Here is a 14,805-nt window from a genome sequence, read left to right on the forward strand (position 1 = left end):
GCCAAAAAAAAAAAAATTCTGAATTACCCTGAGAGAGAGCAAGAGAGAGAAATCACCAAGGAAGAGAATAATGATGATATCCAGCTCAGGACCCTGGGTGTGCCAAGCCAATAACTCACCAGATGTGGGCCCCTGCATGAATTCACTAGGGAAAATTGTTAAAATGAGGTAGCAAGACTCACTTTGTTTGTATTGCATATACAGTTTGCAATTTGAATGCTGAACAGCCATTAGTATTTTAATAGGTCAAAAGACAATAGAAAAATACTCTGGGTTACATAACGATACATAACAGTCGTAGATCACGACCAAGGAAAGCCCAAGCGAAACCGGTTATTTCGTACAGGCTGTTATGAGGCGAGTTCCGAAGCCTCACCTGATTTTGCTTCGGCTTTGTGATTGGTCGCAATGTTCATCGTACACCGAGAACGGACATAAAGCGAGTACACAGGTTGTTTTCCGTCATGCCATTTTGCTTTGGCTTTCTGCTGCTACACGTGCCTTGCCGAGTTTCCCTATAGGACAATTATATATAGAAAGGATGACATCAAATTCCGAAAGAAGTGCTTGCATGGAGGGGATCAGACTGTTGAAACAGTCTATACAAAATTTGGAGAAGTCTACTCATTTCGATCAAGATGTTTTTCACATTTTTGTTGTCCTTGGAGCTTCGGTAAGTGTCATATGCAATGAAACCATGCTCCGTGCTTTACAATACCGGTAAGGATCGTGTATAAGGTTCTTGAGCGAATAAATGTATCGAATTGCTCTCCTCTTTACTCCGTTGCGTAGTTTAGGTGCACGTCTTGGCATTAAGAATTATTAAATTGCTCAAGACAAAACGATATGATACAATTTCAGTAGGCGAAATGTAATACATCACGTTCTGTGTATTTTATGCATTATGTATGCAGCTTGTAAGTTGGAGGGAATGTTGGATGCAGTCTCATGTGGAGACGTATGGAAGCATGCCCGGCGCTAGGGTTTTTGGTGTTCCTTGACAGAAATGTCTTTGGCGCCCCTGAGATACTTTTATTTAAATATTATTGTAATACAAATTTTGAATTCCGGCGCCCCCCCCCCCCCAGACGTTGGCATCCCAGTGTCCTCCCTACCGTGTTCCGACGTCCCTGTATAGAAATCAATGACGACTGCTTCTGTAGTTAACTGTATTTGAAAACTTAATAAAACTATATCAGTGGAAATTAAATTTAAAGTGGAAATGCAGACCTCCAGTTCTGCATTTCTGCAATGTTAAGTCTAAAAAGTGATTAAAAGTCTTAAATTCGGACAGTTTATACCGTGCATTCATAGCAAATAAAATTTACTTTTGCATTTATCATTCAGTATCTATAAATCAACATCCATATCTTTTATATTTGGTATTTGCAGGTTAGTACGATAATACAAGTTAATCCTTTTAGACTGTACATGGACATGGATTGTATCCAGGGCCAGATTAAGGATGAAATAGGTCCCAGGCCATATTTAAATTTAAGGCCCCTTTAATATATGTATATTACACACATACAAATACTACATAAGTTTTTATATTTATATTGTGAATAATAATTCTTTAATAAAAATGTAAATTAAGAGGTCAAAAATGTTTTGGTTTTTTGACTTGAAAAATAAAGTAATAATGAAAACAATTGTAATAGAAACTTAACTTATTTATTGTATAAGAATAAAATTTAAACACTTAACAAGTTAAGTTTAAGAATGTTTTTATATTACACGTTTTCTTGGTTTATTATTAGAAATTTTTATCACTACTTTAGAAAATATTTACACTGAAAATGAGAGGGGTGCCTCCGTAGCCAGGTGGGCAGGAGCAGCAGTGCGTAGCACACGCTTCTTGATTAGACTGGGGTTCGAGCCCATGACCACCAAATGCGGAAAGGTTAGGGAATGACCACCGCATATCCCCGAGCAATACGGCTTTAGTTGCTAATGCTCCTAAAAACCAAATAACAACAATTGAAAATGAGACCTCTCTTCACATGAGGCCATGGCTGGTTTAGCTGTAGCTTTAATGTGACCCTGGTTGTATTTTATGTAGGGCTGCTCCTGAATTCCGTAGTTCAACTCTGTCATGGTACACTTTGAAACATACTGTAAAATGATAAGTGAGTGTGGTGCTGTGTTAGTGTGGTGTATGTCTTGTGTTTAGTTAATACTGGCCTCATTGCTACCAAGAAGAATGCTTCCCAGTACCTGTCTGTGCTGCAAGGAGGCAGGCAGTGCCCTAGTAGCTACAACTAATGAAATCTAGTGCTTGTAGGAAGTTAGGCAAAGGCTAAACCTTTGAGTGCCTGTTGTCCCATATCTCCAGCAATCCAAACTAGAGGTACCTTCAGGGGTATTCACTTAAAGATGGCAAGAACCTACCCCTGAATGGGACAGCAAAACAAATATGGTCACTATTCAGTGCCATTAGTTGGTTGTGGTTTAATTGCAAATCTAATTTCTATTAGATTGGGAATAATCTGGGTGTAGATTTAAGCATGGGTGTATTCAGGGGGGTGACAGAGGATGCATATGCCCCCTTAACCTTGTGTATAAGTGTTCCTAGGTCTATCTAAAAAAAAAACACTCAAAAACCTGGTCCTCATGTTCCCCATTACAATGATACCTGGATGCAATGCAGGATTTAAGAGTCAAGAAATGAACCCGAGTGAAATTGAATCCATACTGGTAAGTTGAGTTAGGATAAGAGGACATAGCTGATGTGGTTTAAAATCTGTGCCACAGGGTCAACACAGGTTTCTTTTAAGAAAGAAACAGATGCATAAGTAAGTATTGAAGCTACAATGAGGAATGAATGTTGGTTATTACTGATAGTTTTTAGAATTGTTGATGCCATTGGAATGGTACTGTATGTAAGGCCACTAAATGTTGGCAGAAATTTACATAAATGCACAAATTTAATTGGCAGTAGGAGATAAGCTTGGGAATGGCTTCGAAGCTCTTCCTTTCTTAAATTTATAGAACAAAATTTTATAATTTTTGAAAGGAAATCATTATTGGTAATAAAAACAGTGTCCTCTAATAATATATTGAGTGGGTAGATGTGAGTGAATCACTTTTTTTTTTTTTTTATATGCATTTTGTGCTTCAGGGAGAAACTGCTTCTGATATGTCATTAGTTTTTCATTTATTAAATTCAATGATTTATTTATTAAATGTTCTTTAATGGTATGACATTTGGTATGTACTCACTTCTTCCCTAGCTTTTATTCCATGTGATGCTAGGATCAGCTGTTTTTTTTTTTTTTTCCTCTTTCTTAATTCTCAACATTCTTCAATGCCTACCTACTTACCTCTTCTTCCATTGTTTCACATATCCTGATATCAATCCATCAGTTGTCAGATATTTTGCATTTGTGTTGTTGTCTGTTACACATGGATTTCTATTTCCTTGTCAATGGAAGAGAATAGCAACCCTGAAGTGGTGTTGTCAGCAAGGACATTTCCAGGAGTTTCTAAAGGAGGGGGCTAAAGCAGTGTTCCAGGGAATCATTAAGCTTTAATTGTCATGTATCAGTAGAAAAAATCCACCTTATTTTAATGTGGGCTACAACCCTTTTAGCCCTTACCTGGGACTGTCTCTGGCCACCTGGGTGGTTGCACTCAAATGAGAATAAGTAACAATAGTCTTTTCTATTAGCATTAGTAGAGGTCTATGATGCAAGCTTATACAGCATCATATTCCCATTTAATCCAACCATTCACTCCAAAAGTTTGTCTTAGTTTGTTTTATTTGTTTGTCAAAATTTTTCCTATTTGGAAGTATTATCATAATTTTGGCTTCATTCAGTAAAGCTGCTAGACATATACCTGTTACCCCATAGCAAAATTTTATAGACAAAATGAATAAGTGTGTGTACATACATATACACCTGTCTTGTAGTAATTAAGCAGTTGCCAAAAATTTATCAACTATTGATAAGAATAAGTAGTAGTATTCCTTTTGGTATCTTGTAAGTTTAAGAATTTAAATGTATAAGATATTGAAAAGAATCTAAGTTACCAGAAATATCTTTACAAATGGTAAGAATTAAATTTACAAAATGTTAAAGAAATTGAGCAATAATTAATCTACTGAATTCTTCACCAAAACCTCTGTCTTCTGTAATATAATCTACCAAAAGTGATAGGCTGTCTGAGATAAGCCTGCTCTCTGCAACTGCCAACCTTTTTAGCATTGCTTTTGGCATTTGCAATTTCAGTTTATTGTTGTGTGTGTGTGTGTATGATACCACTTATTTCCTCTGTGTAATCTCCAACCCAGCATGCAGAAATATATTTAAAAGGACACTGCACAAAAAGAAGAATAAAAAAAAAAGGCATGGCATGATTTGAATGTCATTTTCAATTCTTTAATCAATTCCTCAGCATGTCGAACTAACTGAGTTTTTGCTTAAGTCCCATATGACTCTCCTGTAACCCACCCAATTCAAATGTGTGTAAGCCAATATCCATGTATCTAGCTAATCTTGTCTCTTTATGTTCCCTGTATAATTGCAAAACAAATGTGTGCATATTTGTTTTGCAATTATACACCACTCCCCTGCCCTTGGGTAATTTAGTAACTCAGTGTTGAAATTAATGGTCAACAGAAAGTTGGCTATTTATTTCAACACTATATATACATATACTATATATCGAGGCATCCGTAGCCGAGTGGTCAGGAGCGGGAGTGCAGTAGCACACGCTCCTTGAGTAGACTGGGTTTCAAGCCCCTGACTGCTAAATATGGTCGATCTGCAACCCGCACTGGACCAGCGTGGCAGATTATGGTCCTTTTCCCTCAACATGAATTGTTGAGGAGGCTTCCATCCTGCAGTGGGTTGATAATGGCTGCAGTTTGCTTACTATATATCAACGCTTTATCTTCTTAACTTCGGTTTTTTGGGAACATAGCTTTTAATCTGCGCCAATGACAGCCCTGAATTTCCTGCCAATAATGCAGAAGGAAGTACAATCCAAGAGGAAGGCGTGTCTATTTCTATTCCAAAATATTTCCCTAATTTTTCCTTCATTCAGCAAAGTTTCTAGAGATTTACCCGTTACTCCATAGCCAAACTTTATGGACTAAATGAATAATTAGAATATAATTGTATGTTATAATTATATTGTTTTCAGCAGTGTGCAACACAGGCATACTCTATAACACTAAATGTATACAAAACATGTATAATTTGGACATTTTTGATATATATTATATAATATATAATATATATATAATATTATATAATATTTGATATATAATATATATATTATTCTTTTGTATTATCATTCTGTTGTGGTTTTATTCGTCTTTGTTCATCATTAATGTCATTGTTTTACGCCATGATGGCTAATTAAACATTATCCGTACCAGTGTTTTTTACCTATAGATATTATAGTTAATACATTACTGGTCTTTAAGCTAGCCTATTCTCGGTTATCTTAAATTCCTGTGGCCTATTCATTTAGGATTTTGCAACTTGTTGCGTATTGCTAAAGAAATTGTCATAACACTTATTGATGAAAAACTGTAACAATAGGCAAATTATCAATACTATTTTATAAAATATAATTGTATGTTATAAAATAGTATTGATAATTTGCCTATTGCTACAGTTTTTCATCGATAAGTGTTATGACAATTTCTTTAGCAATACGCAACAAGTTGCAAAATCCTAAATGTATAGGCCACGGGAATTTTAAGATAACCGAGAATAGGCTAGCTTAAAGACCAGTAATGTATTAACTATAATATCTATAGGTAAAAAACACCGGCACGGATAATGTTTAATTAGCCATCATGGCATAAAACAATGACATTAATGATGAACAAAGACGAATAAAACCACAATAGAATGATAATACAAAAGAATAATAATAGGTACTCTGTTCGTACCCATGCATTGCTAAAACAGCTACTGGGACAACAGAAAAAGCTAGAAAGAAATTAAATAAAACTACTATAATAGAATATTAAAAATAAAATGCGAATTGAACCATCATAATACAAAAGAATAATTATATATATATATATATATATATATATATATATATATATAAATAAAACAAGGGTGGGAAAACTCTGGCCTGAGGTTATTTTTCAAAATACATATATATTTTTGAATTAATGGAATTTCTGATTTAAATTTTGAAAATACTCTGCACATTGCTACAACAAACATTGATTCCCTGATAAAAAATAAATGATATCAAATCTCTCATTAAATATTATAAAAATAAAATATTGCAATTTTTTATTACTGGAATTGTATTTGTTTTTTTTACTATAATTGTATTTTTCTAATTTTATCTTATTTGTTTTTCTTATTAATAAAATTAATTGTGTATGTATAAAAATATTACAATAAATAACAACTGTTTATGACAATTTTTTTCATTATACACCATTTTAATCCTAAAAATTGTGGAAATCTAAAAAAAAAAATTTGGTTTACATGTACCTCACTGACATTTTATTTGGCCCACCATTCATAAAGGTTGCCCACCCTTGATATAAAATATCAACGGAAATAGTGTAGTTTAAACCTTTATCATCATTCAACATTGAAAATATCCAAGTAATATAGCTCTATTGATATTTGAATAGTAATTTGTCCTAACAATAAAAAAAAAAAAAAAAAAAAACAAAACCTTCAATTCAAATATTTTAATTTTTAATATAGTACTGTAACCAATATTACATATTCCTCATCATGCCATGGAATTAAGCAGTAGTGCCAACCTCAGCTGCAATACTTCCTTCAAGTATTCCCAATGAAAACTACTAATTTGTTATTTCTAGGTATATTAAGTGAAAAATGAAATGACCATAAGAATTTAAGGGGAAGAAACTTCTTGTGAAAACTGTCATTAATAAAAATATATATTGGATTTGCATGCCATTCTTTAATTTGTTTTTTCATATTAATACCCCACATAAATGTGCAGTCCATTTTGCCGGATTTGTCTGTCATCAATGATTTGCGAAAAGCAGAAGGCTGAAAGTGAATAAATATGACATTGCTTTGAAAACATTTTATATTCAAAAGACAAAAATATTTTGGCTCCTTTCCAAATCATTATCACTGGCAGGTTTTTCCAGTGAGATGAAATTATATAGGCGTAACAGGAAGTTAAATTAAATTTCACTTCCTTATATTGAGAAGTGCTAGAACTTTTAGTTAGCATGTTTGATAAATTATAAAACTGTTAATAATGTTACTACTCCATAATGCAGTAGGATGTATGCCATGTCCAAGGTGTATATAGCAATTTATTTTAATTATTAAAAATAAAATTGAAATGCATGTATTTTTTTCATTAATTAAGTGATTATTAATAGTTACTTAGAAACTGTCTTATACATTATATACCATTTTTGTTGAATAACTTGTTTTTCTGGTAACTATGTATTGCAAACTTTAAAAAAAAAAAACCAAAAAAAAACCTGCATCATTCAAATTTTTATTCTTCAGAATTTTCCACTAACAGAATAAAAACTATTATTATTAGCAATATTGGTACAATTAATCTGGCCCTATAGTAACATTTGAGAATTTTTTTTTTTTTTTTTTTTTTTAATCTTGCATTCTTATAATATTTAGTTCTGTTTCAATGCCAAATAGTTAATTATCATTGCAGTTTTTTGCATAATTTCATCTGGTTTTCCTTCTAGGGAGACCTGGCAAAGAAAAAAATTTATCCCACATTATGGTAGGTATGCTTTTTTATATAATACAAATTAGTTGTTAATATAATGTATTCACAGAAATGTCAAACCTCCCCAAAATTACCTTGTGTATCAGTTGCTGCTAATATGGAATTGCACAACTTAAATTATCATTCATAACAAACAGTTATTACATGGAACAAAATTTGCTTTGCCTTTATTTTTTTCAGTTTATTATTATAATGCCTCCATCAGACTTGTCAAATTCTGATGTTATGATCCCTTAGAAATTTCACGCCTTGCACTCCTCGTCTTTGTGATAATATTTTATCAATATTTGGTTTTTCATTAATTTCAGACACCTGATAGAAAACATTTGTCAGTGTGAAACCAGCTTTGGAAGAGTAACTAGGGCTTATTTTACTTTTGTGTACTGCACATAAAATGACATGTGCAGTAACCAGAGTTGTTTTTAGTTGATTTAGGTTAATATGCAGAGGTTAAATGTTCCACCTCCTCCAAACCAAACTTCACATCCTCTTCTTGGGTACTAGTTGCATTGCCTTTGCTGCTACTTTGGCAGCATCTTGTGTGAAATCATGAAAATGTGAATTTCTTTCCTCTGGAAAGGAAATCTGCATATCTAACATGATATGGGATGTTTTACTGGTGTATTCAAACTTGGAAACTGGAGGGGGAGAATATTGGTACTGTAATCTAATCTCTCTCTTACGTAGCACGTGACCTTCAAAATGGTCATATTTGCTATTGATGTTTATATCTATGTAGGAGGATGGGGAAGTCATTCTAACTTTTTAACCTTGTATTTTCTTCATGCTTATACGTAGCTTAAGTTCATCATATGGATAAATCTTGTACACTGTTGTAGAATGATTCCTGGTTTGACTATCAGTGATTGTCAACTAGCAGTATGCATACTTAGGGGTTGTAGGGATTGCACAAAATTTTATGGAATAAATTTACATATTAATGTTTTATTATTACAACATTTTCCTTTTATTACATAATTATTATTCAATAGAACTCCTGAAAAACTGTGGAATCAGTAGTCCTTAATTGAATGAAATGCATTGTTGAATCAACTCTAAATTTTAATAGTTGATTAAGCACTTGCAGTTGTTATTCTTTCATTTATGTATTATCTTTCATTACTAATGTATTTTTTTTTTTACAAATTCAAATTTATTCTCCACTTTCAACCGTGATTCATGTTTCAGTGAACAAGTGAGTTCCAGAGGTGGTGCAGCAGCTGCATTATCAGCAGGAATGTTTTTTTTTTTTTTTTTTTTTTGACAACTTGTAAGAAACAAGACTCTTGGTCAGTATGAATTTTTTTCACCTTTATTATTGTTCCTTATCCTTCAATGTGCCTCTAAAGCTCTATAGGGAATCATGTTATCACATAATTGGTAATATTAAAGATGACAAAAAAAACCTGAAGTACATAAGTTCAATTTTTGAGAAACAAAAGAATGCAGGCAACTGGTGCAAAAAAAGCACACAAAGTGAAGGTGCTCAAAAATGGTTTTATTTTTATTCAATCATCACCTGATTGAATGCACTTATTACACCATTCTAAAAGTTTCTGAAAAGAGTGAGTCAGTGAAGGTGTCCAAAGAGATGACATTCAGTTCAGCAGTTATGTTTTTTTTTATGGCCTCAACATCCTGAAATCTCATACCTGCTGGATGTTAGAGTGGGAGAATAGGGAGAATTCTGATGAAACATGGCACTGTACAGTGCCATGTTTCATCAGAAATGGCTTTGCAATGAGTGTAGAATGGGCAGGGGTATTGTCATGCAACAAGAACCAGCTGCCTTTCTCTCAAAATTGCAATCTCACCTGGAAATGCACTTCAATAGTTTAAGTGTGTAGAACACAGCATTGACTCTCTCCCCTTCAGGTACAAATTCCTTGTGAATCTTATCCTGTTTGTTGAAAAACACAGTCAGCATCTTGATACTGGACTTTATAAACAAAGCTTCTTGGTCCTTGGTGATGATTCAAGTCCAGTGCATGCTCTGCTGCTTCGTTTCTGAAACACCCAACACTCATCTCTAGTGACAATACAGTCAAGGAGATTAGGATTGTCTGGACAAGTCAGGATGAAGTCTTCATGTAATGAAGACTTCATCCAGACTCCTCATTGCTTCTGCTCATCCGTGTGACTATGCTGCACAAATTTTGGAGAGACTTTCCTTTTCCCTCAACCCTTGTGCAGAATTTGAAAAATCATCTCCTTATCCATACCTAACTCCTCAGCTATCATTCTGAGGGTCAAACAATGATCTCTTGCCACAGTTTCCTAAACTTTTGCAATTTGGTCCTCATTTTAAGAAGTTGAGTGAGGAATGCCCCCTTTTTTTTTTTTTCTGTCATTGTGAACATCTTTACATCAGTCTTTGAACCACTTATAGCATTCAAGCACACTGGTGTGACTTAACATCACCATAAACAGTTTTTAACATTTCATTCATTTCTGTTACAGATTTCCCCAGTTTAAAGGAAAATTTGATATTCATTCATTACTTCGTTTCAAAATCGTGACATGGAATGTTAACACTAGTAACAGAACTGGTTGTTACTTGCAATCTATTTGCCTACTGGACAGTCTCTGTACTATCATCTGTTGGAAGCTTGAACTATAACATACCACTTGCATTTATTTTCAAACTCATTGAACATGACTGCATCAGCACAAGTCCAGGAATTTTATTGTCAGCATATTGACAGCACTAATATTTTAGTTTGACCTTATCAAAAAGGTTACTCTGATAAATTTTATATTGAATTAATTACTTTGACTCATAAAGTAGAGTAGACTTTTATTTTATTTTTCTTGGCATTACTATGTTCGAATTTTTACTTTATCCTGGTATTATTTTTGGGATGACATAAAGGTTGTATTCTGGAATACCTTGATGTAAGACTTAGTAGCCCCAGTTGTGAGTAACAAAGACATTATAAAAGATGTGTAAAAAGGTAGGTAGTGTAGACTGGTTGCACGTACAAGATTTGGACAAGAGGCAAGTTTTTTGCTGCTCATGAACTTCTCAAAATAGTTTGGTTATATTGATAACTTATTTACAACTGTTGCTAGCTTCAGGGTAAGCATAGAATAGAGTTTGATTGATTTGATCTAATTGTGATATGCCTTATTCTTGTCCAAAACAACCTTAGCAACTTTTTTTTATAAAAATAATGATTTAGATAAAGAATGGAAGTTTAGACTGGAATGGAGAATCTGGGATTTCCTCCATACAAAAATAATTTCAATGATAAAAGTCCAGCTATGAAATAGTATGATGAAACAGTAGTAAAACGAAGAAATAGAAGTTGCATGAATCTTCATATTTTAGTGCCAGACAATGAATTTGAGAATGGCTGTGGGATAGTGGCCCCATTGAAGAAGAGACCACTACCAGATTCTAATCTGAGGTACCTAGATCAGAACATTTAGCTGTGTATCTTGAAGGATTGATGGTTAAGGGAAAAAGATCAAGAGTGGTAGAAATGTGATTAAGATTGTCTAGTGTTCTAGTAGGTATGGTAAACATTTGTTTTTCTGGCTCTACTGGGACATTAATGAAGCCCAAAAAATGACACATTCAGTTATGAGGAGGGGAGGGGGGGGGTTATATCTATAGCCTTGACATATTTCACATGAATTACTCCTATTTGTAATAGGAGTAATAAATTATTCACAATCAACCAAAATTAAGTTCACACACACACACCACCTCCAAAAAAATCCTTTTACTTTAGTATTGGCTTGGAGATTGAAGCATCTTCTATGTTTAATTTTAAGCCATTCATATAAAATCCTGTCTAAGTTTTGTGTATTGTGCAGCATATACATTTTATCCATTGTCTTTTTAATATTGGAGGAAGCAGCAAGTTTCATTAGGCCTGTTTCTTAAGCCTTATTATTTTAGAGTAATGATAATCCACATTATATTCTCACCTACAAGTTTTCTTTTTTACTTTCCTTTTCTAGCTTATTTATGATATCTCAAGTTTTTAGTTATCATTAGGGATTTCCTCCATAGGTCAACAAACTTATAAATTTGTTGACCCCAGAAAAAAAATTTTGTATATGGGTCCATACAGGAGGATGTCCAGGAAGAAGAAAATTACAAATGATGTGCAGAAAATTTTTTTTTATTTAAGAAAGGATTTTTATTTATTTATTTATTTATATTTGAAAAAAAAATTATATATATAATCTTTTTTATTTTTTCAAAAGATAATGTGAAGCTCTCGCTCAGCAGTGGTCAGGGACCTTACCAAATTATGGACCCTAGACAATTGTCTAATTTGCACAGGTATAAATTTGGCCCTGATCATTAGCACTACACTTACTGTTTCACATTCATAACAGCGGAAGGGTAGAAATAATGGCAAATAAATATTTTACCAGTAAAAACTATACTTGGTGTATAGAGTACCAATTGGTATGATGTATAAAACATTACTTGAGTGCTGCTATTGTGACTTTCAGAAAAACAGTGATATAGAAAATATTTTTAATTTATAGATATTCCAGATATACATTCATATCTGGATTAAAAATCTGTTGGCTATTGCAAAAAATATCAATTTTGACAGTCATATATATATATATATATGAAAGCTGATTGTAATAGATAAGTAATATTGTTCATTATAGCAAAAGCTTCAGCAGGGTCTGTACAACTTGATAGGCATTTCAGTATAGAAATAAACTATAATTTCTTTATTATGGTTTTTATTTTGAATATTATTAAACGGACTCATTTTTTTCATTAGGGCATTATACAGAGATGAATTATTACCCAAAAAGACACTATTTATTGGTTATGCACGTTCTAAACTTACAGTAGATGACATAAAATCTAGAACAAAGCCATATGTTAAGGTAAGATTTGAATTTTTTTAATTATAAAAATATTTGTAGTATTAATTTATTTTCCAAATAAACTTATTTTATACCAGACTCCAGTTACTTTTCTTTAGTGTTTGAACCACAGTGTTAGTTCTTTAGTTTTGTAAAAACTAAAGATAGTGGGAGACTATTTTTAGTTTTTAAGAGGCATTCAGAAGTGATTTGATGTGAATTATATGATTAAATGAATTAACAATAAAATTAAGCTGAAAGTAGTGGTAAATGATGTAAGAAAGCAAGCTTATACAGCAAGAAAAAGAAAAAGCCATCTCCCACTTTATCTATTCATTCGTTCCAATAGTGAAATAAAAAAATAAGTTCTCTGCAAATCTGAAATAAGATTTGCCTATTGTCAAAAATTTGCAATCAATGGTTGTCTTTTTTGCTAAGAGCCATTCCTAAAATCTTGATACTGCTGTGCATGAACATGATAGCATATTTATGCACTAGGTGTGCCCTTCCCAAAATATTAGATCCTTACTTATTGTTCCACTGACAATTTAAAATTATTAAACAAAAAACAGAGTACATGCCTTCATATAAACACAATGGCCATGGCCACAAAAAAAAGGATGAATAAACAGTTACAATCTTAGAAATGATTTTTACTTATCAATAAAAATTAATAGGATTCAAAAAATATATACATATTGTTTATATTCCAGCACAAACACTAGTTCAGGAGAGGACACAGTGGCTCTAGTGTCATAGTGTCCTGGACTTATGCAATTGCTGTTGCATGATAAATGCAAATAAATATAGTTTACTCATTGTCAGAGTGAGATTTACATATGCTGTATTTGTCTTTACTCTTGAAATTAGTGTTAGTCATATGGTGCAAGGAAGTGCTGAGGCTTTTGCTGCACCAGTCAAAAAGATTAAAATAAAATAATTTATGTATTATGTATGTGATTCCCTCTTCACATAAATGTGCTTATTAGCTTTTGAAAATTTTTAAAGCTTAGTTTCCTGCACCCATGGAGGCAACTTATTCTAATAATTAAGAACTTTCTACAATTTGAATTTATGCCCCTAGTTCTAGAATCATTTATAACAGCTAATCATTCCTTATTCATTTTCCTCTCTTCCCTTATAAACCTCAATTAGGTCCCTTCTAAAATGAAATCCTAGAAGGGACCTAATTGAGAATTAATATTCGAAATTTTTTCTTACATGGATGCCCTTTTGCCAGTCTTACCGTGTATTGTCCATCTTTGGACCCTTCTAAGAATCTCTCTCTCTCTCTCTCTCTCTCTCTCTCTCTCTCTCTCTCTCTCTGTGTGTGTGTGTGTAAGTATGCAAGTCTCTGTGCTTAGATAACTTTTTACGGAGTGTAGTTACAGTTTTCTTGTACAGTGGGATCATGACGTAAAACCATGTTTGATAAATCAACAGAATGCCCTGGGCTCTCCTTGTCTGCACTGCATGCGCATCTTCATCTCCTCCTGTATTGTACCCCCCCCCCCACCAAATTTTTTTCATTTGCTTTTTTTTTTTTTTTTTTTAAATTCAACTCCAAGCGGAATAAGTTATTTTGGAGTTGCTATTTGTCAAGTGGCAAGACCTTGCATTTTGCTCATTAAAACATAGCTACCACTTTGACTGTCATTGAAGTTAAGTAAGCTATCCTGAAGAAGTGCTGCTTGGAGCTGATTATTAACTACCCTCCTGAGCTTGACATCATATGTAAATTTTGTAATCATGTCTCCTGTATCTCTTGAATGATGTCATTTAAGAAAATCAGGATGGCAGTGTTCCACTACTGTTCCTTAAGGGAACTTTCTTATGTTAGCACAATGTGAGAAGTAGCCATTAATTGCAACCTGTGCTGCTTCCGCTCTAGCGCCTCCGTAGCCAGGTGGGAAGGAGCAGCAGTGCGTAGCACACGCTTCTTGATTAGACCGGGGTTCGAGCCCGTCACCACCAAATACGGAGGATGCGGAAAGGTCAGGGAATGACCACCGCGTATCCCGGAGCAATATGGCCTTAGTTGCTAATGCTCCTAAAAAAAAAAACCAAATAACAACAATAGCTTCCGCTCTGTGAACCATCTAAGGATCTTCCCTGTCCTCCAACTTGTTCGTGAATACACTGTAACCTATCTCTTGTGTGTGGAACTGAGTCAAATGCTTTGTTGAAATTCATATAAATAATGTCAATTATTTCATATGCTTAGCT

At 33.4% G+C, this 14,805-nt stretch overlaps 1 protein-coding gene across 1 annotated transcript in view; it reads left to right on the plus strand.

The window, feature by feature from the left end:
- Window positions 1–435: 435 nt before the first annotated feature.
- Zw (glucose-6-phosphate 1-dehydrogenase Zw) overlaps window positions 436–14,805 on the plus strand; it is a 62,084-nt gene continuing 47,714 nt past the window's right edge. Inside the window, exons 1-3 of the mRNA XM_090384961.1 lie at window positions 436–673; window positions 7,688–7,725; window positions 12,492–12,600. Coding sequence (XP_090241087.1) covers window positions 542–673; window positions 7,688–7,725; window positions 12,492–12,600 — 279 coding nt within the window. The 5' untranslated portion in view covers window positions 436–541. The remainder of the gene's footprint in view (window positions 674–7,687; window positions 7,726–12,491; window positions 12,601–14,805) is intronic.

This window comes from Mastigoproctus giganteus, chromosome 11 (assembly GCF_048544385.1).
Source record: "Mastigoproctus giganteus isolate SK-2022 chromosome 11, ASM4854438v1, whole genome shotgun sequence".
Lineage (NCBI taxonomy): Eukaryota > Metazoa > Arthropoda > Arachnida > Uropygi > Thelyphonidae > Mastigoproctus > Mastigoproctus giganteus.